This window comes from Gadus chalcogrammus, chromosome 12, assembly GCF_026213295.1.
Source record: "Gadus chalcogrammus isolate NIFS_2021 chromosome 12, NIFS_Gcha_1.0, whole genome shotgun sequence".
In the NCBI taxonomy this organism is placed as follows: Eukaryota; Metazoa; Chordata; class Actinopteri; order Gadiformes; family Gadidae; genus Gadus; species Gadus chalcogrammus.
In genome coordinates this window covers 23,565,775-23,587,739 of record NC_079423.1, presented here as the reverse complement: position 1 = coordinate 23,587,739, position 21,965 = coordinate 23,565,775, and the positions used below count along the sequence as shown (strand labels likewise).

General features: G+C 41.7%; 4 protein-coding genes across 11 annotated transcripts; 2 read left to right on the top strand and 2 right to left on the bottom strand.

Moving 5' to 3' along the window:
* Positions 1 to 419: 419 nt before the first annotated feature.
* On the top strand, positions 420 to 2,643 carry LOC130392888 (regulator of G-protein signaling 13-like). 2 transcript variants are annotated; one of them, XM_056603401.1, is made up of 5 exons: positions 420 to 936; positions 1,480 to 1,539; positions 1,863 to 1,924; positions 2,085 to 2,251; positions 2,426 to 2,643. In XM_056603401.1, exons 1-5 carry the CDS (start codon positions 845 to 847, stop codon positions 2,615 to 2,617), a joined length of 573 nt encoding a protein of 190 aa, XP_056459376.1. In that variant the 5' UTR covers positions 420 to 844; the 3' UTR covers positions 2,618 to 2,643. The 2 variants fall into 2 exon arrangements, with proteins under 2 accessions (XP_056459376.1, XP_056459375.1); XM_056603400.1 differs by having other exon boundaries at positions 421 to 936; positions 1,860 to 1,924.
* A 6,317-nt stretch (positions 2,644 to 8,960) lies between these two features.
* Positions 8,961 to 12,685, top strand: rgs2 (regulator of G protein signaling 2). The gene is made up of 5 exons (XM_056603399.1): positions 8,961 to 9,125; positions 9,256 to 9,345; positions 9,679 to 9,740; positions 9,962 to 10,128; positions 10,302 to 12,685. The coding sequence occupies exons 1-5, from the start codon at positions 8,992 to 8,994 to the stop codon at positions 10,488 to 10,490; spliced, it is 642 nt and encodes a 213-aa protein (XP_056459374.1). The 5' UTR covers positions 8,961 to 8,991; the 3' UTR covers positions 10,491 to 12,685.
* uchl5 (ubiquitin carboxyl-terminal hydrolase L5) lies at positions 11,516 to 18,689 on the bottom strand. Its single transcript, XM_056603398.1, has 11 exons — positions 18,466 to 18,689; positions 18,002 to 18,065; positions 17,815 to 17,920; positions 17,568 to 17,693; positions 16,427 to 16,488; positions 16,067 to 16,197; positions 15,399 to 15,462; positions 14,601 to 14,703; positions 14,229 to 14,342; positions 13,473 to 13,571; positions 11,516 to 13,088 (listed from the first exon to the last, which is right to left on the bottom strand). The coding sequence occupies exons 1-11, from the start codon at positions 18,539 to 18,541 to the stop codon at positions 13,044 to 13,046; spliced, it is 990 nt and encodes a 329-aa protein (XP_056459373.1). The 5' UTR covers positions 18,542 to 18,689; the 3' UTR covers positions 11,516 to 13,043.
* Positions 18,690 to 18,785: 96 nt separating this feature from the next.
* Positions 18,786 to 21,434, bottom strand: glrx2 (glutaredoxin 2). Of its 7 annotated transcripts, none has more exons than XM_056603405.1 (5): positions 21,156 to 21,432; positions 20,981 to 21,035; positions 20,401 to 20,464; positions 19,938 to 20,114; positions 18,786 to 19,451 (listed from the first exon to the last, which is right to left on the bottom strand). In XM_056603405.1, exons 2-5 carry the CDS (start codon positions 21,031 to 21,033, stop codon positions 19,293 to 19,295), a joined length of 453 nt encoding a protein of 150 aa, XP_056459380.1. In that variant the 5' UTR covers positions 21,034 to 21,035; positions 21,156 to 21,432; the 3' UTR covers positions 18,786 to 19,292. The 7 variants fall into 7 exon arrangements, with proteins under 7 accessions (XP_056459380.1, XP_056459379.1, XP_056459381.1 ...); XM_056603404.1 differs by having other exon boundaries at positions 21,189 to 21,432; XM_056603406.1 differs by having other exon boundaries at positions 21,194 to 21,211.
* Between the last annotated feature and the right edge of the window lie 531 nt (positions 21,435 to 21,965).

The window sequence follows — 21,965 nt, the reverse complement described above, 5'->3', positions numbered from 1 at the left end:
AAATCTTGTGTGGCTCGCTCCCCCAAAAGAACACATGGCAGGCGGCCTGACAAAAGGTCAGAATTTGCTTATTGCAGTCAAAGTTACTTGTCATTTGCATCTGTGCAGCAGGCCCTAAAAATAAACGGCCCCTGCGCAGCACGTTATCAGTCCCGGGCCACGCCGCTCCGCCAGGGGCCTCTCCGCCCGCTGGGTCCGCTCTGCGACGGAAGGGAAGGAAGATGGGGGAGGGGGGGGGGGGGACCAGGCACTTGAGATGGAGGGCGAGTTGGGACAGGGGGGGTTGCAGATATACAGTGAGACAATAGGTTATTGTTGGTGCTGACCGAGGAGGCAGAAGGAGAGAGAAGAAAAGGGAAGCAGGGTGGGGGCGGGTGGAGGGGCTTGAGGAGGAGGTGTAGTAGGAGTAAAGCTTGCTTCCTCTGGTGTTTTTATCTGGGCAGCACAAACTCTTCCTCCTTTTTTCTCCTCTTCACCGGCTTTCTCTCTCTCTCTCTCTCTCTCTCTCTCTCTCTCTCTCTCTCTCTCTCTCTCTCTCTCTTTCTTCTATGTGTCTCTCTCCTTCTCTCTCTCCCTCTCACTAGCCCACTCTGAGGTCAGAGTGGAGGGTTTTTCTACCGAGGTAACCCAGAGCAGTCCCCTTGGCGACGGGGAGACCTGGGTTTAAAGAGGCTGGTCATCGTAAGGTGGGCGGGGGGAGAGGAGGGGGTTCCCTATCCGTGAGTGTGTTTGTTTGGATGTGTGTGTGGTGTGTGGTGTGGTGTGGTGCGGTGCGTTTCTTCGGCTGCAGCGTGAGGGGCAGCAGATAGCAGGAGAAGTGGGACAGTGCGGACGGAGGAGAACAATGCCCAGTCTAAGTGTGGGAGGAGGACCACTCGACACGGACATCTTCAACATGGACCAACATGGAGATGACAGGAGGCACAACGGTAACATGTGAGTCAATGCCACGCGTCTGTTGTTTGATTTCTTCATTCGTATTTTTACGCTTTTCACACTTTATTATTGCAACATTTGTTCGCTAATGTGCACTGTGTGAAATGTGTTATCCTGCCCTTGAATGACAAGAACCACCAGAAATGATGTTAGTTTGAACATGTATCCGTCTTTTAACCATTTTTAACATGTTTTCTTATCTGTTGCTGAGAAAGTTGGGAACTAAATTGGCTACGATGTCCTTAAAGATAAATAGGAACAGGCCTGTCAAATCCTGATTAAGGAACAGGAGACCTGGATGCACCCAAAAGAAAACAGAACAATGTATCAGTGGATTTATACTCCTAAAATACAGCAACTAACCCGGATACTTTCAGTCTTACCTGCTGAAAATAGTGCAAAGAAAATAATCGTATCTGTCCTCACTATGCCCCGCGTTCCCCTTTGTAATTACTAAATGCCCGACATACTTCCCTTGAAACTAAATATACAGCAGCAAATCCAGGAAGGATATATATTAATATAATTCTTATCTCTACACAGTGGAAAGAACTTTATGTGCCGACTGCAGTGCATGTTCTCACACACGTCAAGCTCCGAGAGGTAAAGAGACTTATTGACTGTTTTGCATACATTTCTGTGTGAAAAAAAAGCCAGCGGGAGCCTATGATTTCCTTCTATGGTATTTTGTAAAGATTCAAATTAACTAGTGACACTATGTTTGCTTTGGCATGGAATGCATACACACACACTGTCATACTCAGAACATTGACGAAACCTATCTAAATCTGCCGTTTTATTTATATATCTAGAGTATCATCCCTTATTAGAAGGTTATGGTGACATGAATTCTCATGCTGTCGGGACTACATTTTGAGGCCAAACGTGATTCTACAACTTTCTAATCCAACATTCTCCCCCAGCAGGCTAAGTTTAGAGGATACCCAACAATGGTCACAGTCACTGGAAAGGCTCCTGGAATCTAAATGTAGGTTTAGTTTCTATGGGGACTAAATACTTACTTGTGAGAATTCCCAATTTTGAAGGGAACCCCATATTTCTATAAAAAATATAAAATATATATATATAGAATGTCTTGAAGTTTTCTTTTAACGATTCATCTTGGGTCCTTGCGTGAATTCCTGCAGATGGGCTGGCTACTTTCCGAACTTTCCTCAAATCGGAATTCAGTGACGAGAATATTGAGTTTTGGCTCACCTGCGAAGACTACAAAAAGATCAAGTCTTCCTTCCGAATGTCTTCTAGGGCCAAGAAGATCTACGAGCAGTTCATCAGAGCGGAATCTCCCAAGGAGGTAACAGTGGTGAAATCTCGTAACCAAAGGTTTTTCACAACAATGTTCGTAAATAGATATGGTCACGTTTCAGTCCAAGCTTCTCTTATTTCCCATTTCCTAACCCTTCCACCCCAAACATTGTCTCCAAAGGGCCTTGTTCTTCCATTGCGCTAACAGTCTCTCTGCTCCTAGATCAACATCGACCACCACACCCGGGAGCAGATCAAGAGGAGCGTCAAGGCTCCCACGTTGTATTGCTTTGATGACGCCCAGAAGATTGTGTACGGACTGATGGAGAGGGACTCCTACCCACGTTTCCTCCGCTCAGACTTTTATAAAACGCTCCTGGAGAACCTTACTGCCGACGCCACCGCCAAGGTGTGATACAACGGCAACAAGGAGGAGGTGGAGGGGGGAGGGTCGCAGGATGGAGGGGGGGGGGGGAGAGTGACAATAATACAACAACAAAAAAAGGCCGGAAACGAAAGGAGACATCCTAAACTGGAAAGGTGTTGTGCTTGGTCAAAAGGCTTTTTGGGGTGTGAGATGGAGGGGGTCCTTGCGAATCATTGGAGGCCTCGGAGTGACCACGAGCAGTCCACAAGCAGACCGGCAGTCACCCACAAGTAGAGACCCCCCTGTTAAAAGTTGAAAGACTGTCCTCTAAAAGGCAGCTATGTGCCGAGGCCCAGCCACTAGAAGACCCCCACCCTCCCTCAGCACCCTTTGTTGCACCTGCCACAATTTCTAAGCAGCTTTTGTAGAATGCGCGTGATAGCCATCAAGCCTGCCGTCTGTGTATTTGAACTTGGTCTGACTGATGAATGAATTACCAAGGCAAGGCACCGCAGCTCCTTCATGCAGCTGTGACCGCCACAAACACACACACACACACACACACACACACACAAACAGTGCTTGCACAAGCCACTACAGAGGTGTTTCCTGTGCAGATAAAGATAGAGGATGTAAGATGTAATGGTCACACTTTGTGAGCAAGTGTGTGTGTGTGTCTGTGTGTGTGTCTGTGTGTTTGTGTGTGTGTGTGTGTGTGTGTGTGTGTGTGTGTGTGTGTGTGTGTGTGTGTGTGTGTGTGTGTGTGTGTGTGTGTGTGTGTGTGTGTGTGTGTGTGTATCAATTTAAGTATTACCCTTTAGGGACCGCATCCACCATTGCTGTGTGAGCTTTTCTGTGGAGACTTTGATATTTTGCGCTCGCACAGCAGAAACAGACCAACCACGTGAGCAATGCTGTTTTTGTTGTGACGTAGAGGGTGTCTTCCCGGCCACTTAGGAGTAGTTGTTTTTTACCTTGGAAAAAGTTAGAGATGAGTTGCGGCCGAAGTGAAATGATGTGATTAAAATGACTCTAGAATCTAGATGTTTTACATAGCATATGTTTGAAGTATAACCTCCATATGTGGTTTCTTATCTGCTTAAAAAGCATGTTGTTTGAATGTAACATTAGATTAATTTATGAGTTAACAGATGATTTATTTATTTTGAGAAGTCACTGTTTTGAGTGCAAGTTTGCTGTAGATAATATGCTTGTAAAATATAACAACCCAATAGGAATAGGATGTGATTAATTTATTGAAATAAATAGATGATTGTTTTGATAGAGCTTCAACACTAACAGCCAACAAGAACAGACCCGACGAGACCTGGCCTGATCCGGCCCGACCCGATCCGATCAGACCAAACCCGACCCGGTCCAACCCGACCCAACCAGACCCGTTCGACCTGATGTCTTGCGTCAACAACCTCTCTAATGCTGCTTCTTCGGAGTTGATCATTTTGTAGATGAAAGTACTTTTCAACATTTAGTCTGTATGGTCCACCAGTACTCAGTGAAGCTCGATTTTCCAATCCCATGGCCGAAAGCTCGATGCACTAAGCGCTCAATTGTATACAGTTAACTTAAGAACAACTTGTCCAACAGAGTCGCAGCAGGATCAGACGCTTCAAATGCCTTGGCAGAGCACGTTGAGGGAAATGCTCGGAGCACCTGTGGCTTCCTGAGCAATTGTTTATTTTCTACTTTTTAATTTTTGCATCAACAATTAACCCTGTCAAAATCCACTGTCAAAATCCGATGTAGTCATGGTTGGACTTTTTGAAAGATCTTCGTTGACGGCGTTGCTGACCCACACCTAGTTGAACAAATTGTAACTTTTAAGTGCGGTTCAATTACGCCCAAAAAACTCCTTCATACTTGCTTCATAGTTGCACAGCAGCTCACAATTAATTATGTCATTTCAAATACCATGCAGTGTAAGGCTTGCATCAAATAAAGTTTTGCGCTGGGTCGAGAGCATAGAACGCATTGAAAACTGCAACAAAAAGGTTCAGGTTCTTCCTGTAATTGGTCTTTTCAAAGCCTCCAATGTTCCTGTAGGTCGTATGTATTGTTATGCCTCTTTTGCTCCTGATGCTCACTCTTGTGACTTTTGTTTGGACCGGACAAAGTGGTCTCTTTCCTATTCCTGCCACTTTGCTGCCGTTTTGTCCAGACATTGAAGCTACAGGAATCTACAATGTTCTTGAAACTGCCACTTTATTTATAAGACATAGTACATCTTTACAGCTAACACTGAAAGGTCAATGACAATCAAATAGAAAATGCATTTGTTGGTTTGTTGTTCGTACCAGTTCTGCGCTCCCTCATAGCTTGATAGTTATTTTAACCATTGCAGTTAGCGTACGTTTCCGTCTACCTTCATTTTGAATTCGATCTTTTGAGTGTGTATTTCGCTGTCTGCTCACTTGGTCTCCCTGTGCCACAGGATCTTTACTTGCCCATCTGCCTGCCTGCCTTTTCATCTCTCTGCCTGCCGCTCAGCATTCTGTCACTGGCTTCCCAGCAATTTTCTGCGGCAAACCACTCTGGTCCTCCAAATTGCACCAGTTCCTCGCCTCCCATTACCCCTCTGCCTCTGCCTCAGTCAGAATTTCCTGTCATCCATCTTAATTCCCTAGAATTCTGACAATAAGCTGTTCCTTATTCACTCAAACTCTTGAATCTGTGTCAGCGTTTGGAGTTTTCCTGAGTTGATCGTAACAGAAAGTGTATTTTATTTTATTAAATTATTGTGTCTTTGAGAGGCTTATTAACTTGACGCCTGCATACATACACTGATAAAAGAAACCTCGAACTGATAACTTACAATTACCTGAAATAGGCATAGCTTTTCTTCTAATTGTGTAGTTTTTTATTTTTTTCTGTAAACCATATTCATCTGTACTATGAGCAAAAATACCAAGTGGATGATTTCATTGGATTGTTTTGCTGCTTGCACATGCACTTATATAATCTTTGACTTATGCTTAAATATCTTAATTTGGGAATATCTTGCTTACTACCATAATTCATACCCTGTCATTGCTGGATTCATACACATTTATGTGGGTGCATCTTTCAGGGTCACAAAGGGATAGACTTAGAAACGTTGATCCACAGTAAAGATGCTTAGAGAACAAAGAAAACAATGAACCAAAACGGAATGTTCCCTCTGACAGGTGACAGAGACCGACTGGGACCACACTAGAGCTTGACCCATGACACAAACAATGTTTCGACAAATCAGAGGAACTGAAACCAAAAAAAGGGAAATGTTTACGTCTGTGTTTTCTACAGACACCTTATGGTGCCATAGAGGAGAGGAGAGGTTGAAAGTATTATTATCAAAATAACAGGAGCAGATGTTGGCTTGCACAAACTAAATTTACCCATGCAAAGAAATCCCTTTTAAGGTCAGTAAAACAACTTCCCAAACAAAAGCGTCTTCAAACTGCTCGCGTGTTGCTCCTTCTTCAATGGCAGCCAAGTGAATTTTTGCGATAAGGCTCTAAATGTTTTTTGGTTTATTTGTTTTTGTACTTTCACTCCCCCTACAGTGCAATTCTAGTTGTTCCTCAAACAAACAAATGAGCATGGTTGTACATGGGCATGCTAATTTGCTCCTCAACGTGATCCTAAATAGAGGCCCCAGGCGCCAGTTGTGCCTTCATTCAAAGCATTGCTGGTTATAAATACTGAATCAAGCTACTCCACTGCAGGGCACAGGGAACCCCAGCTCTTTACAATGTGCCCCACGGTAACGTCTGGGCCCTCCATTTGTTTTGTCTTTAAGGGAAATTACTTTATATTAAAGTAACTTAATATGGGAGAGAGAGAGAGAGAGAGAGAGAGAGAGAGAGAGAGAGAGAGAGAGAGAGAGAGAGAGAGAGAGAGAGAGAGAGAGAGAGAGAGAGAGAGAGAGAGAGAGAGAGAGACCTGTATCCCTGTTGGAGAGAGTAAGAAGGATGATAAATAACGACAGTGAAAAATAGATTTATATATGTAATAACTTAACTCTGTTACTACAGATGTAAAGTTGCTGCTGTCTCTGGCGCGCTATATTTATTGTGCATTGTACCTGTTAATAATAATAGAATACAATAAACTAAAATTGAATAAATAATAATGAATGTATAAATACAAATATTAAGTGTGTTTGTGGATATTATAAAGGATAAACTATATAGGACTTATGTAAGGGATAAACTTTGATAGGCTAGCCTAGATTGTTTATTGGTTAACTACAACATGTCAATGGGCATTAGCTTATGTTGCCTGAGTCCTTTGATTTACCTATCTACTCGAACTGCAAAATAACATTTCACTGCACAAAACGTGAATTGTTAATTTGTGATGCAAGTGGATTTAAGACCAAAGCACTGTGTTCTATTGCTACAACCATGCAGATATGTGGGTGCTTGAGCGGACACACAATGATTTAGATTGCTCTAAATGCAATACAGATGTTCTATAGACTTTAAGTGGTTGAGTGAGCTTATGGTAGATCATGCTCCACTGCTACACAGTGTGTGGTACTGGCTTGTTAGAATACCACAGCAATTTAAATCAGAATGAAATAATGCTAACTTAAGTTAATATGCACCTCATATGGTGTATCTATGTCATTACAATATAGTAAACAATATTCATTGTTTTTTTATATACATATATATCAATCTCAAAATAATGTTTTCATAGTGGTTTTGTTCTCTTCCTTCTTCCTCCATACTTCATGCTTCATGTTAAAGACATTATTGATAACTACCAACCAGAGATCGCTTGAGCATGCCTTTCACTCGCTCTGTGCCTGTAACGTGTGTGTGGGTGTGTGTGTGTGTGTGTGTGTGTGTGTGTGTGTGTGTGTGTGTGTGTGTGTGTGTGTGTGTGTGTGTGTGTGTGTGTGTGCGTTTTTGTGTGTGTGTTTGTGTGTGTGATGGTTGATGCTCATAGAAAAAGAGACAAACTCTTCTAGCAGTGCTGGGAATCACCAGTCTCTACGTAAGGCCTTCGTGGATGGATCGCCAGCTGCCTCAGTGGAAACTTGGCTCAGCTTCTCGTCCGCTTCCAAATAGACAGATGCTTACAAGCCGTGGGTTTCACATCATAATAAACACTTTACTCAAACACCAGGGGTTTTCTCTTACGTATTTACTGCATGGCCCTTGCCTGAGCACGGGATCAAAACGCACAAGCCCAGATAGTGTCTGACGCATTCGAGCTGGACTGTTCGGTAATGTACGATAGAACACCATGTGATAACTAGCCGGGAAGAGGGCCTATGATACACCCTTCACCTGATACTGTTTAGTTTTCAGGAATGAGAGTAGAACTGTACAGTGTGTTCGATTCTTGTTGACTTGCAGCAATGAGCCAGATCCAGCATATTCCATGGTGGGAAAGGGTCTGTGGGGAGACATATTTACTACTTAAGGCTCAGAAACCGATGTCCACTTACAGGAAACAAAACATTGTAAGTTTTGGGAAAAATAAGTACACCACGTTATATGTTTTTGTATGTAGGATAACTATTTTTGGAACAATGTTGTAAAGTTGTTTGGGAACAATGTTTTAGGATGTTCTTTTCGCATTATATAATGGCCAGCCAGCCCTACAGGTTTGCTCCAGGTGAGCGCAAGCAAGAAAGTGTGTGTCAGGATAAGATGAAGAAATTGTAATAATAAACGGAAGTTGTTGCATCATGACATAGTCATATCCTAAAACTTCTTTATTACAAAATCAACTCTTTACTAAGCATGAATAATTCAATGACGGGTTGAGACAAAAGTGTTGAGTCAGAAAAAGGGAACATTAAGAGTATAATTTCAGGTCAGAACACTAACATATTCAGGAGTTTATGCTCTGTTTTAGATTCCATACCAGTTGTTTTGGATTAAAACGTAATTAGCAAACATGGTTATTAACTTTATGAGAGCAAACAGCCACTTGATACATTTCAGTTTACAGTACAGTGAGTTGTTTTTAGTAAGTAAGAAGAACACATGTGTTTATTTGAATTTGAACATTTAGTACAAATGGACAGGCGGTAACTAAATGGACCACATATCAGAAGACAAAAAAGCAAAAAAATGAAAATGAAAATGTCCCACGTGCCTCTGGACTAGCTGTTTCCCCCTCCCTCGGGATGAAGGAGGATACTGAATGGCGACGTCAGTTTTCCTTGACCTTAGTTTTAAAAATGGAAGCGAGCAACTCAATGATACTCAAACAGGGAGGGAATGTTTATCCGTTGTCAGCCTATCAGGGCCCGGGGCTCTTTGAGGCATACCCGGGGCGAGTCAATATTTACACAGCGTTAGCCAATCAGCGCCTACGACTGTCACTCTAGACCCTCCCCCCCTTTGCCTGCCCTACTGTCCGGATTGTACTTAATGGGAAGCTATAAAGCAGGCTGACAGGTTATGAGTGAGAAAGAGAGAATAGCAACGTTAGCAAAAGAACGAAAAATCAAGACCGTGTATCACCAAGGAGCAATGATACACATGGATTGGCAAGCCAAAAGTTTCAACATACTGTTAGAGACTATGGAGAAAAAGTGAGTGGTTACTTTATCTTTGTATAAAATGCATTGGCAATGTGGAAAAGTTATATTATTTGACATTGTTTTACAAACTTACAATAATAATAAACATATTAATAATGCTGATGCTTTTTTTGTTCTTCAGAAAACAATGGAAAATCCCCAAGGGAATCTTTTTCAAGATGAGTCCTAACCAGTCCAAAGCCAAAGGAGTGATGAAAAGCAAATCTCACAGGTAAAGCCAAGGAGCGTCTCTCTATTGCCCAATCATCACAAGTCTCCACCTGCATTACTCTTTATAGACCTTAGTCATGACAAATGAAGAAAGTATGTTGTGCAGTCTGAAACCTGAACAAAAAATTATCATTGCAGTAGTGTTTTGTGATTTTAAACAACAAACACCTATATTCTATCTATAGTTTTTTCCCTTGACATGCTGATTAGTGATTAGTGTCACATAATAGCTATTCAAAATATCTTTCAGTCTAATTTTAGCTTCAATTTGACTTGAAAGACTTGAGGAAGATAGGCATGAGGAAGCTCATGACGTATGTCTGTTCTCCCTCAGGCCAACTGTGGATGACGTGCATCAATGGGCCCGGTCACTTGACAAGCTACTCGCTCATAAATGTGAGTATTATTGTAGGCGCATGATTGGATGAAATGGTTTCAAAGGTCACACTTTCTTCCGAGGGCTATTTTTAGGAAACATTGATGATCATGAACAGAGACTAAAGAAAATGTAGAAACAAGAAAATAGCGACCTGCACTTATATTACCTTTGCATGCCTTTTATGACAGTTCGGTTTTAAAATGCCCTCTCTCTCCCTCTTTGTTCTCCCCTTCTGCAGATGGTAAAGCCGTCTATTGTGTTTTCCTGAAGTCCGAGTTCTGTGAAGAGAACATAGAGTTTTGGACGGCCTGCGAGGATTTCAAGACAAGCAAATCAAAATGGGAAATGGCATTCAAGGCGAAACACATTGCTGAGGAGTTTGTCAAAAGTAATGCACCCAAAGAGGTATTAACCCATTCAATATGACCCAAATATGAGGCAGAAAGGACAGTATTTGATGACAATGTTTGAGTGGGTGACCTTGAGTGAGGTGACCCTGACACAATTTGACCATATATTAACAAGAGTTTGAGAAAAAAAAAGGTCTGGGTAATCTCCCTATCTTCCTCGGTTTGCAGATCAACCTGGACTACGCCACCAAGAATGGCATTCTGCAGAGTCTGGCAGAACCCAGCGGTAGCACTTTTGTGGCTGCTCAGAGGAAGGTGTACAGCCTGATGGAAAATAACTCCTACCCCCGCTTCCTCCTCTCTGACCTGTACCGAGACCTGCTGCTGGACGTCAAGACACAGGGCAAGAGGAACTAGCTGGCTGCCTGCTGGGAGCCCCAGCTTTCCGCCGCTACCACTGGGACCTGATGTTGTTGAGTTATTCCAGTTCCAGACACTGGCATAACAGACTCTGATGCAAATCCAAGTTAGGAGCAACACACGAACCAGCGGATGATAAAAAAATGACTAAGAAGCTACATTGCATGCTGGGATGTTTTTGTCACCAGTGAAAGAAGTCAAGGGTTATGTTGAAAATGGTAAAGACAGCAATGTGAAGCTGTTTATTGCCTACATTGTGGAGGACACAATTGCAATGATGCTCAAACTTTTGGTTTCTGAATGATGAATGTATGCGTAGAGACACTGTCCATTCATATTTGAACGTTGTTACTTTTGCCTTTCGCTTCTGGCAATGTAAAGGTTTAAAAATGTTAACTATTGACAAAAGTCAACTAACTTATTATTTGAATTGCCAGTTGTCATTTACATGGGTGTCTGTGACCCCATATGCCTATTTTATATATTACTAAAAGTTTTAATAGATGTGACATTGTGCCAGGGGGCAGCCGGGTTGCTCCATGAAAGATATTATTTTATTTCCTCTGCGGTTAAACAGGAATTTCTGCTCAAATTAATAGTTTTTTACAAATCAATTGATGACTTATTTACTTTCAAACCTTTAAAGATGCTAAATGTATGATTTAATAGCAATCATTTTGATTGTTATTCGTGAGAAATGCTTGAAGATTATCTGTGGTGGTACACTGCATCCATGCCTCTGTATGAGACAGATTTTAGACCACTCCTAGCTCATATTTGATTGGTTTGGGGAAATCCATCTTGGTTTATCAGAGTCAAATGCAACACTTCGCGGTGGCGAGCAATAGAGGGGCCTTTTTTTTTTTTCTCAGTTGCTTATTTTCACAGGAACAAGTTGTAAGAGGATAGGAAACATCAGGCACACTACACAACATCAAATCGAAATCTGCCGTGCTTACACACACACACACACTTCTTGACCAAACATTAGTAACAGTCGAACACTGTCTTTTTGCTGTGGCTCTGAACCCTATAGTATACGTAGAGTTGGTGCAGACAGGAGGTGAGAGGAAGCGGAAGCAGGGCTGCAGCGGCCCGAAGGAGAGCAGTGTTATGGTGTGTGACACCCCCCGCTAGACACCCCTCGGTCGCTCTGAGCTCATCGTAGAGGGGGTGAGCAGGCCAGGGCACCATCATCTATCTCCCAATTAAACCTGACGCCTTTTCTGTGGGACATTACATGAGTGCAATATCGCCCCCTTGTGGTGCAGTACACAGAGGCAGGCTCTCCACCCAACTACACCCCCGCAGTTGTCAACCAGCCACCTCGCTACTGCTTTTAAGGTCCATCAAAAGAACATGGTATAATATTACAAAGGTGATTTGACAGGTGATTTGAGTTGTTCAGTAATATTTTACAGAACTAATAAAAGTAGGCCTGCAACTATATAAACACGTTTCTCTCTGCTACGTACAGCCTGTTCTAATTTCACCACTCAAGTGTCGCTGGTTGCCATGGGAAACTTAGCAACATCGCCGCAAATTTGAGTAAAGGCAGTACGAGAGGTGCGTATGTAAACACGAGACAAAAATAGAACCAGCCACTGTTTTAGTTTGTGGACTACACATCTAGACTACGGTACACTAAGATGTGCTATATGCAGTAAATACACAACAAGACTAGCAGGTTCCCCGAGTTATTTAAAGCCATAGAGAGATAGCAATCTTCACAGTCTTCAGCACGAGTTATTTTCCGAGCTTTTCAATAATATCCAGCAGTCAGAGCTTTTGTTGAGCTTTTTTTTGCTGTCCGCATTTAATCCAATGGTACAAAGGGAGACCATGCACAGAATCGCTGGTCTGTCTTTACATGAAAGAAGGCAATTTCCTTTAACTGAAAGAAAACACCATTACATGATGTCCATGTGTGGGGTCTGTATCCACCGTTTGCATCTTTTCTACAAGTACCTATCCTAAGGGGGCTTCAATATCATCTTTCCACTGAGAAGATTTAAATAAACAATGTCTTTCAGGACTCAAATGTGGTCCGTCCGTTGACTACTGCATGAGCTGTGCATGGTGAAGTGCCACACTGGCCTTAATCTTTATTTTAGTTAAATGTAACCAACACAAAACTGGTGAACACAGCGAATAAGGAATGCATACAAAACTAGCTACAGTTGGAAAAAATAGCTAAAGGAAAAAATAAAGAAAAAAAAACAAAACCCAAACATCTAGACATTTTATTATGAAAATAAGACAACATTTGAACACAGCTTTCCTTCAATCATGCATTGCAGCTGACAGACATATGGTCAATTGGAAGGTGTTTCCTTTCGTAATATGTACACACAGTTCAATCTTTTCAGTCTACCACGGCAACTGATGTGTCTGGTAGGAAATGAGAGTTTTGATGGACTATTGACCAGGATTGTGTTTGTCCGTGCATTTGTTGAATATGCCTGCGTTTAGGCATGCAAGTGTAGACAGGATGATGGTGGATGGGTGTGCGTGTGTTTTTTGGGGCAGCATCAATGCTGCAGCCTGATCTCACTTGGCCTCCTGTGCTTTCTTGGCACTCTGCTTCTCTTTGGCCTTCGTGGAGACAAGACACAGAAACATCAGAGGATGTTGTTTTATGTATGAAACAGCATAATATCAGGGTCGAAAACAAATGCAGCGCATAAGGTTATGATGCCAGGCAGTGGCCATCATTGAGGTCATAAGATACAAATGTGGTCTCCCCTGGTAATACACTTCTGTAATAAAGGCCTTTTCTGCCATCTAGTGGACAGCTTTAATACTGTTCAGACAATATCCTATTTTTTTGTTTATTATGGGGTCATCATTGAAGTAAACCCGATTTTGTAGTCTGGTGACCATCTGTCAATGCCACAATGCACATACATCCCTTTTGTTAAACAGCTTACAACTTCATTTAGACACGACAATACAAACAAAAATAATTGTATTAGTTACCTTCTCCACTAGGGGTATCAACTGTTGATGTTCTGCTAGTGTTTTTAGTAGCTCCATAATGAAAGGTAGGTAGTTATGCTTTCGTCGAATATTCTCAACCTGTTAATTGCCGGAGAAAGAGATAAGCCATTAGTTTCTTATTCAGCATTTTAACTTGCTTGCAAGTAAGAAAGCCCACCCATTATACCATATGCATTTTTCTGCCAAAAATTACAAAAAACCGAACTCATATTCTTCAGAACCTATTCTATTAAATACATGTTCACTGTGTGAGAGCTCAAGTGTCTCACACCTAAAGTGGGATCCACTTGCATTGTTAGCAAATCAGTCACCCAACATTGCTTGATGTCATCTTCACAGACATAATAGACCCTTTATAACATTGTCAATTTGAATTAATTGCATATTTTATGTTGAAGTTAAATCTAATCAGAAAAGCTGAGAAAAGGACATTCCTGCAACTGTGTAAGAAGTCTCCTATTCAGAGAATAATTACTAAGGTCCTGGGTCCTGAATGTTCAAGTTTTTGCACTTAAGTTAATGTGTAGAAGATAATGTTCACAGAATTGACCAATCTTATTTTCCTCATTTTTTGTAATCCCTTTGAATAATATGGGGGTCATAAATCAGTTCACAATACATCGCAGAATCTAATCGCAATAATTGCTGTATCGCAATAATGTTGAATTGTGGCCCAAATATCGCAATACCATTGAATCGTCCCATTTTTGCCAATTCCCTCCCCTAATAACCAACCTTATATCTTTTGAGTTTCTGATTCTCCTCCTCAATAAGCAACTGGTATTTGGCAATCTCTGACTGGATGGAGCTCAGAAAAGTGCTACTCTGGTCCGTGTCCATTGGTTCGTCCTGTGATGGCAGACAAGACGCAAGAAGATGAAAACAGAGGCTTCAAGTACATGTAGAACAAGTCATGCAACTATAAATCCCCAAATTATTTACAGTACGTCCATTATTATTTTATTTTTTGGACAAAATGTACAGATTTTACGCGACGAGATAGTATAGCGTACATTGCATCCGTAGTTTGGGCTAGTAGTAGGGATATAATTATATGTATAGACAGTTCAGAAGGCAGCACTGAGTGGGCAGCTTGACCCCACTTGCCTCTGTAAGCTGGGTCTGAAGCTCTGCTATCTTCCGCTCATACACCATCTTCCTATCTGAAACGATGGCCATCAGGTTGAAGCGGATCTCCCCTTCACTGTACCTTTTGGTGGGGACGACAGGGTTAAACAGGGACCACATATTAGGCACTTACAGTAATCAAACAAATAGACTTGCCTACTTTCAAACAGAAACAAAAATGACAAAAGGAAACAACATTGTATTTTTGGATACAGTAACATTTAAAGGGATACTTCACCCATTTAGAACCGGCATTCTATCATTATAAAATCGCTACTGTAATATAAATAAATATATAAATAAATATCAGTTTAAACCCGTCTCCCCTTTCCCCATTTTTTCTCATCTAATTTTCTCCCGAAATGACGTCAAATGACGCGTTTGACGTAATTTCGGGAGAAACCTCTTGTCCCGCTAGAAGGGCCGAGGACTACAACACACTTTTGGTGGCAAATTTTTCCTCCAATAAGGAATGAGAGGGGGCGGGAGCTCACGTACTGAGGGGGAATGAGGGGGACGGGAGACCGACAGGTGGGCGGGGCAGCGAGCGCAATGCACTGTGGTAGTTGGAGGTTTTCTTACTTTGAGCCAGAGAGACCATGAAAACACTCTTTCTGCCTTTTTTCAGGCTAGGATGATCCGATTTCAATTTTTTTTTCACATTTATAACACATTGAATTATTTAATTCATAAAACCTTCATATACCCACCGGTGAAGTATCTCTAATATAACAGAATAACATTTAGTTGCTAAACTAGACTAAGAAGAACACTCACTTCTGTATTCTCTTCTCGATCACTGGGCGAACTGCATTGATCCAGTCATCCTGGTTGCAAACACCTAAAAATAAAAAGCATCAATAGCTTCATAAAAAAAATCGGTTAAAAGTAGAGCTGTCAGTTAAACGCGTTATTAACGGCGTTAACGCAAACCAATTTTAACGGCATTAAAAAAATTATCGCGCGATTAACGTAATTATTTTATTTAAAAGAAATAAAACAACTTTTTTTTTTTTTTTCTTTGGCTCAAAACAAAGAAGCAGTAGCCTGACTGCTATGTTCAAATTAAATTTGTTCAAAGCAGTCGTTTAATTGCACTATAGGCTCTTTTTTTGTATCGTCCTGTTTTGATCAGTATATGCCAATGTTGTTATCAATAAAAAATCATTTGCACAAGGCAAGCCGATGCACTTCGCCATGTTGATAAGAGCATTAAAATGAGAAGAATTATGGGACAAAAAAATCAAGGGATATTTAGCATAGAAAAAGAATTTGCGATTAATCGTGAGTTAACTGACATTAATGGGATTAATCACGATTAAATATTTTAATCGCTTGACAGCTCTAGTTAAAAGTCAACATCTGGCCATGGCCCAAAGATAATGTGGCATCATCATGTGGCATCACGGTTCCGGTAATTGTATCAGGCAACATATTTCCCCTACCCAAGTCAATTGGTCCCTCCCGGAGTCCATCCAGCTCATACAGTCTACCATTGACAGGGACGTAGCTGACAAAGTGAAAGGCATCCTCATCCTTCGCTGAAGACTTTGCATCAAATTCAAACATTTGCTGTCTGATGATCACAAAAAACAACATGAATCATGCTGCACATTGTAAGAAACAGCAAGCTTATTTCACAAACATCAATTTGGCTTCTGATGGCCATCGCCCAATATCTGACATTTTATAGAGCAAATGATTGATCGAAAGAAATATCGTAGTTTAATTTACAACGGAAAAGTTTCCTGCATAACGACAACACTGTATAATGCTTTCATAACAAGCTGCTTGCTGAAGCTTACCTGGCAAAGCCATTGTGAACTTGTCTGATAACTTCAGAGTTGCTTAGAGCCAGGCCTTTCATCTAAAAAACACAACAAGTCAGAAGAAGTATCGCACTGGTCTGCTGCATAGACCAGTCACAGCATGAACAGAGTGCTTGCAACAATCGTAAAGTTGCAATGGATTCAGATTTTCTAAAGGAAGCGTGGTTAATGAGTAACATATTGGATGTCAAATAAGGGTGCACTCACACTAGGCCATCTGGCCGTGGCCGTTTTCACAGTCGAGTCTGTTAGCCATTTGGGAATTTCGGCTCCAAATAAGCAACAGACTCAGCGAAGTGCGAACTGTGTTCTCTGTGTTGTTGTCCATTGTTGTTAAAACTATGACTGGCGGCAGACTTTATTATGGTCCATGCAGCGGACGCTTGGTGATGACATGTTACGACGTGATAACGTATGTACAAGAGCCTACTGTGGCCAGGCCACAGTTGCGAGGGCCAACAGCCACGGCCAGATGGCCTAGTGTGAGTGCAGGCCAGAGAACAATGGGGCCAGTTGAGCACGGTTAGGTGTGAAAACGGCTAATGGCCACGGCCATCTGGCCGTGGCCGTTTTCACACCTAACCGTGCTCAAATCTGCCAGTGTGAGTGTGGCCAGTCTGGTCAGGCCAGGCCAATTTGGCCACTTGGGAGAGGTGTGCTGCTACGGTATGGGCCGCTACGGTACAGATGCTAATGAGCCGACACACGCACACGCACGGCTACGCAACCTGAGCTGGATGACGTATAGTCCATGCGACGACAACGGACATAATAAAGGCGACGAGCCTTCTTTCCCATTAAACGGTAAACATGTATCCAAATAAGCAACAGACTCAGCAAAGTGCGAACTGTGTTCTCTGTGTTGTTGTCCATTGTTGTTAGAACTCTGACTGGTGGCAGACTTTATTATGGTCCATGCAGCGGACGCTTGGTGATGACGTGTTACTTACGACGTGATGAAGTATATACTGGAGCCTACCGTGGCCAGGCCACAGTTGCGACGGCCAACGGCCACGGCCAGATGGCCTAGTGTGAGTGCACCCTCAGATACTCAAAGTCACAAGAACAAATTCAAGAAGAAGGAAGAACAAGATTTGCTATGAAAATAACTACATACTGCAGCGTCAAAACTTTGTGAGAACTCTCTGAACTCTGTCAGTGTTTCCCCCAGCAACATGTCAGAGTGGGAACAGTTGAGCAGCACACTGACTAGGGCCTGGGTGGCACAGGCATTGTTTATGACCTGGAAAAAAAAACACAACACAGTGAAATGAAACAGATTAATCATTGGAACTAATATATATAGATAATATAAGCAAGCAACAAAATGGAAAAACAATTTATATGAGAATATTCCAACAAACCTGTTTGGCAAAGAAGATATTTTCTAGCCTCGAATCTTGTACTATTGAGCCGGCAGGCTCCTCGCCTGGCTGCCACTTGAACAAGAAAATCAATCCGTGAACTGGTCTGGAAAACAAGTGACAAACTCAATACCCCGTCGATACCGATTTGTGTCAGCAATTCAGTGGGATGAAGCTGCGTTCTTACTTGAGGTTGTCGAAGTTCTCTGGCTCCATGCTCCATATCTCCTCAACCTGGGAACCTTTACAGCCTGATAAGAAACACCACACGATGGTAGTAAATATTTTGTATATATGAATACGTTTAATCAGATTTACATTAAGCATTAGCAATGCACAAACGGCGAGTCTTGCATCACCGTCTGGTACACTGTGGACGCTGAGTAACGCTAGCTCGCTTACACACTATGTGTTATTCGACACTACATATTGTGGAAAGTGGAGGAATCTTGAAAGAATACGCTCTAGCAATCCCGTCCGATAGTCTTGTCGTGGACCAGGACTCATTAATTTCTCCCGTGACATCACAAAAACATCCTTGCTTGTCAGTATGACAAGTCTGCAAGCTGACAAGCTCCTGGTATGCTAACCGCTAACCCAGCTAGCCTTGTTTGTTACCACGTTAGATACAACAACCTCTCGACCACGTACCGAAGCCTTTGATCAGCTCTGTGAACACTCCCGGGTCACTCTCCATCAGACACCATTCCCCTGCACTTCCAGCCATGGTTGTTTGTGATCTAACCAAACGGGAACACGCTCCGACAAAACAAAAAAAGTAGCTGTGATGATAGTGCTGCTAGACTAGCGAGGCTACACTCAGCTCATTCTCTTCAGGAGACCCAGTGACGTAGACGAGTACCGAGCCGTGAGGTGGCGCGCGTTTTGCGACCTAGCGCATCGCTTTACGTTGATCAATGGAGATAGTGTTGGCACAACAGGCATTGGAAAAATAATATTACTATTTTCTTGTTTTCGAATGTAATTTAATTTGAATCATAATGTAAGGTCCCCACCATACGAATGGAATATTTTCAGAATACATGTCAAACAATTAATACAATGGTGCAGTAATGAATGCATAATATAGGCAGGTTATGTTGTTCCAAGTCATCAATCATAAACCAGAGGGGTAAACAAGAGCTCCTTTAATTGCACATTTTTGTATAGGTGCATTTATTACTCCACTTTAGCTCCAGTCAAATATGTAGGAATATTGCAAACATGATCCTGCGTAATGACATGTAGCATCAGTATGCTATAAATTAAAACGTTGCGTAATTATTTAAAACATGGCAGCTTTAATAAGACTGTACGACCATAGATATGACGGATAAAATGGTAACGTAACATCAAGTATTCAATATATTGCTATAAACAAATAACATGGTAATACTTAAGCAATGTACTATGTTCAAAGTACAATCAAAATAACATTCAATAAATAGAGTTCCGGATAAAACTGCAAGAACGGTTAGTCATTTAGTCGCTTCAAAATGGCCGCTGCCCAAGCCTTCAGAGGACATACAGCAGGGAGCACACTGTTCGATGAGGGGCAGTAGCTTCCCCTGCTGGTGGAGCTGCTGGGTATCCGAACCACCTCCAATGCAGTTCCCATTGATGAAGACCCTTGGAACCTAAAGAAATTACAACTCTTTTGAAACCACTTTTGTTTCAATGAGTTTGAAATGAGTATTGCCACGATGTTTCATGCATCAATTGACACTCCTTATGGATAACATTGTATTACTCTCGGAGGGAAAAGTGTTTTAGCAGCCTAAGTGGACAGAACAATGTGGATACGATAGATTCAATTTCTCTCTCTCAGTATTTACAATGTACATTACAATGTATGTGCAATAAAGAACAGCAGCAGAAGACAATATTCTGCCAGCATATGGAAATAATATGGACAGTGCGGTATGAGGTTGAATTAGGAAATGATATTAGGGTTTTAATAACACATTATAATTTTCTATAGATCTGTTTGTAAGCCCTGCCTAGAGCCATATAGACATGCACTTCAATATACGTACAACCTTAGTTTGCCATAAGTATAGCTAAGTAGAGCTAAGTAAAATGTAACTTTATTATTGATAATGGAGGCACGGCTGCCTTCTTACCGTTCTGGCCCCAGTCATCTGAGCTAAGGCCTCTTGAACTCTTCTCCCATCATCATGCTCATCCAGCTCAATCACTTTGTAATTTGCACCGATTTCATTAAACACATTTTTGGCCATCCTACAATATGGGCAGGTCGTCTTGGAAAATATCACAATACAGTTATGTGACACAACCTCCTGAAATGACCAAAAAAAACCTGGTTAAAATAAATGTATAAAACAAATCTGAATTGTCCTAGTTAGTATGCCCTTGTTCAGACCTTATATTGTTAAGATTGCACACTCAAAGCAAATTGATTGAAAAGCAAAGCCATTTTAAATCTTGGAAACGTATAGAAAGGCATTTCTCACAACTTCATCCCAAAATACAGTTTCAGCTAATGAACATGAACCAAGGTGGTTTGTTAGGACAGCTTAAGAATATACCCTAATGGAAATACCACAACAGTCAAAAACATCTCACCTGGACGTATTGTGAACATCCTGGGCCAGGCAAACTAGCAGATGAGGATGTGAAATTCCCCATTCTGAAAAACAAATACGTTCACCATTCACTACAGCTTACTACACTGTCGATGTTTTCAAAAGTTTCAACATGATTTGTCTCAAGCCACTCAGCAATCATTCTTAATAGCAATTGACCTTCGAAACTTAAAGACATAATAGTAAGACACGGATCATTGATTTAAAATAATACTGAACACCATCCGGAAACCTTTAGTCTGGGAATCATTGCCTCCATGATTATATGGACAGATCGTTTTAACATAAACATTTGATTTTGCAATATATGTTGGTCAGTATATGGGCAGGTGCAGTTTGACTATGTATAATGTGCTTAGTCAGGATTAGTGGTTGATTTTAAACTAAAATTGTCCACCTGTGTGCGCCGTGGGTCATTCAAGAGAATAATATAATAATATACCACAGGCCACACGTACCAAGTCGATATGAGTAGCTCATATAACAAACGTAACAGTAATTAAAACATGCAGACTGTTAGAACATTCAACTATATTACATAACATAACATATATGCAGACCTTCGGCAACCGTCCCTTGCGAGCCAAGAGAGACACCCCCCTCGAGCAAACATCGCTAAAAATATTAACAACAAACAATAGTCAGGCTTTTGGACAAAAGGAAACATGCGGCTACTGTTGACGTGATTTTACTAGCAAAAACAAGGTGTCTGGAAAGGCTGCTAGTTACTATCACCTCTTTGTCCCTCTGTTTACTATTATATCACACCTTACGTGTTCCCCGGAAGTAGTTCCTGTGCGTTCACACCAAAAGCTGTAAAGCGTTTAAAGCGATAAACGCCCATTCACTTTCTATTAGACATGAGCGATAAAGCGATAGGAGCGATAAAACGCTTGAGCGATAGCTTTAAAGCTGCAAAGCTGTAAATGAGAGTTGAAAACAGCGCAACTCTATGAAAATGAGATAGTAGCGTTTCAGCTGTAAATGACCGCCAGCCAATCGGAATGTAGATGTCTCTCACCGGCGTGGGCCCCAGTAAACATACGCGAGAACTTTAGTTCCTAGTTCCTACCACACATTTGTTCCTTCATCATGGTGCTTGAGAGAATAATCGCGGCTATTGCAGCCTGCAGGGCATCGCATTTGTCCGCGATTACATAGCTAACGTGGTCTTATTATAGCCCGATCATTAACTAAAAAACACATTGAAAGAATAAAGCATCCAGCATATGATTTCAACAATGTATGAGGGCCTACGCAATCCGCATTACGCAAAATGGATGGTCGCACAGTGGAATGCTGATGGAAACCAGCGGACGAACGTTGGGTGGAGATGTGCGCGCATTTCAGAAGCAGGGAGATACCGCACACAAATCTATTTCTAATTTGTCAGTTTGCCGTGTGTCTGCCTGTCACAAATGCTCCCCTTGAGCGGATCTTTTCCATAATACACAATACTACACGCACACGCACACGCACACACGATAGCGATCAACTAAGCTATGATCTAGCATACAGGCAATTGCTCCAATAATTAGTTATTCA

Excerpts from the sequence above, each read along its gene's own strand:
- rgs2 (XM_056603399.1), top strand. The coding sequence starts at position 8,992 with ATGAGTGAGAAAGAGAGAATAGCAACGTTAGCAAAAGAACGAAAAATC. Across the intron at positions 9,126-9,255 it reads TTAGAGACTATGGAGAAAAA|AAAACAATGGAAAATCCCCA; the intron begins GTGAGTGGTTAC and ends TTTGTTCTTCAG. Across the intron at positions 9,741-9,961 it reads CAAGCTACTCGCTCATAAAT|ATGGTAAAGCCGTCTATTGT; the intron begins GTGAGTATTATT and ends CCCCTTCTGCAG.
- LOC130392888 (XM_056603400.1), top strand. The coding sequence starts at position 845 with ATGCCCAGTCTAAGTGTGGGAGGAGGACCACTCGACACGGACATCTTC. Across the intron at positions 1,540-1,859 it reads CACACGTCAAGCTCCGAGAG|CAGGCTAAGTTTAGAGGATA; the intron begins GTAAAGAGACTT and ends ATTCTCCCCCAG. Across the intron at positions 2,252-2,425 it reads GAGCGGAATCTCCCAAGGAG|ATCAACATCGACCACCACAC; the intron begins GTAACAGTGGTG and ends CTCTGCTCCTAG.
- uchl5 (XM_056603398.1), bottom strand. The coding sequence starts at position 18,541 with ATGGCTGGAAGTGCAGGGGAATGGTGTCTGATGGAGAGTGACCCGGGA. Across the intron at positions 15,463-16,066 it reads GGAGGGACCAATTGACTTGG|GTGTTTGCAACCAGGATGAC; the intron begins GTAGGGGAAATA and ends TTTTATTTTTAG. Across the intron at positions 14,343-14,600 it reads TTCAGACCCAGCTTACAGAG|GACGAACCAATGGACACGGA; the intron begins GCAAGTGGGGTC and ends CTGCCATCACAG.
- glrx2 (XM_056603402.1), bottom strand. The coding sequence starts at position 21,087 with ATGTTTCCTTTTGTCCAAAAGCCTGACTATTGTTTGTTGTTAATATTT. Across the intron at positions 20,115-20,400 it reads GATGTTCACAATACGTCCAG|GAGGTTGTGTCACATAACTG; the intron begins GTGAGATGTTTT and ends TGGTCATTTCAG. Across the intron at positions 19,452-19,937 it reads AGATGACTGGGGCCAGAACG|GTTCCAAGGGTCTTCATCAA; the intron begins GTAAGAAGGCAG and ends TAATTTCTTTAG.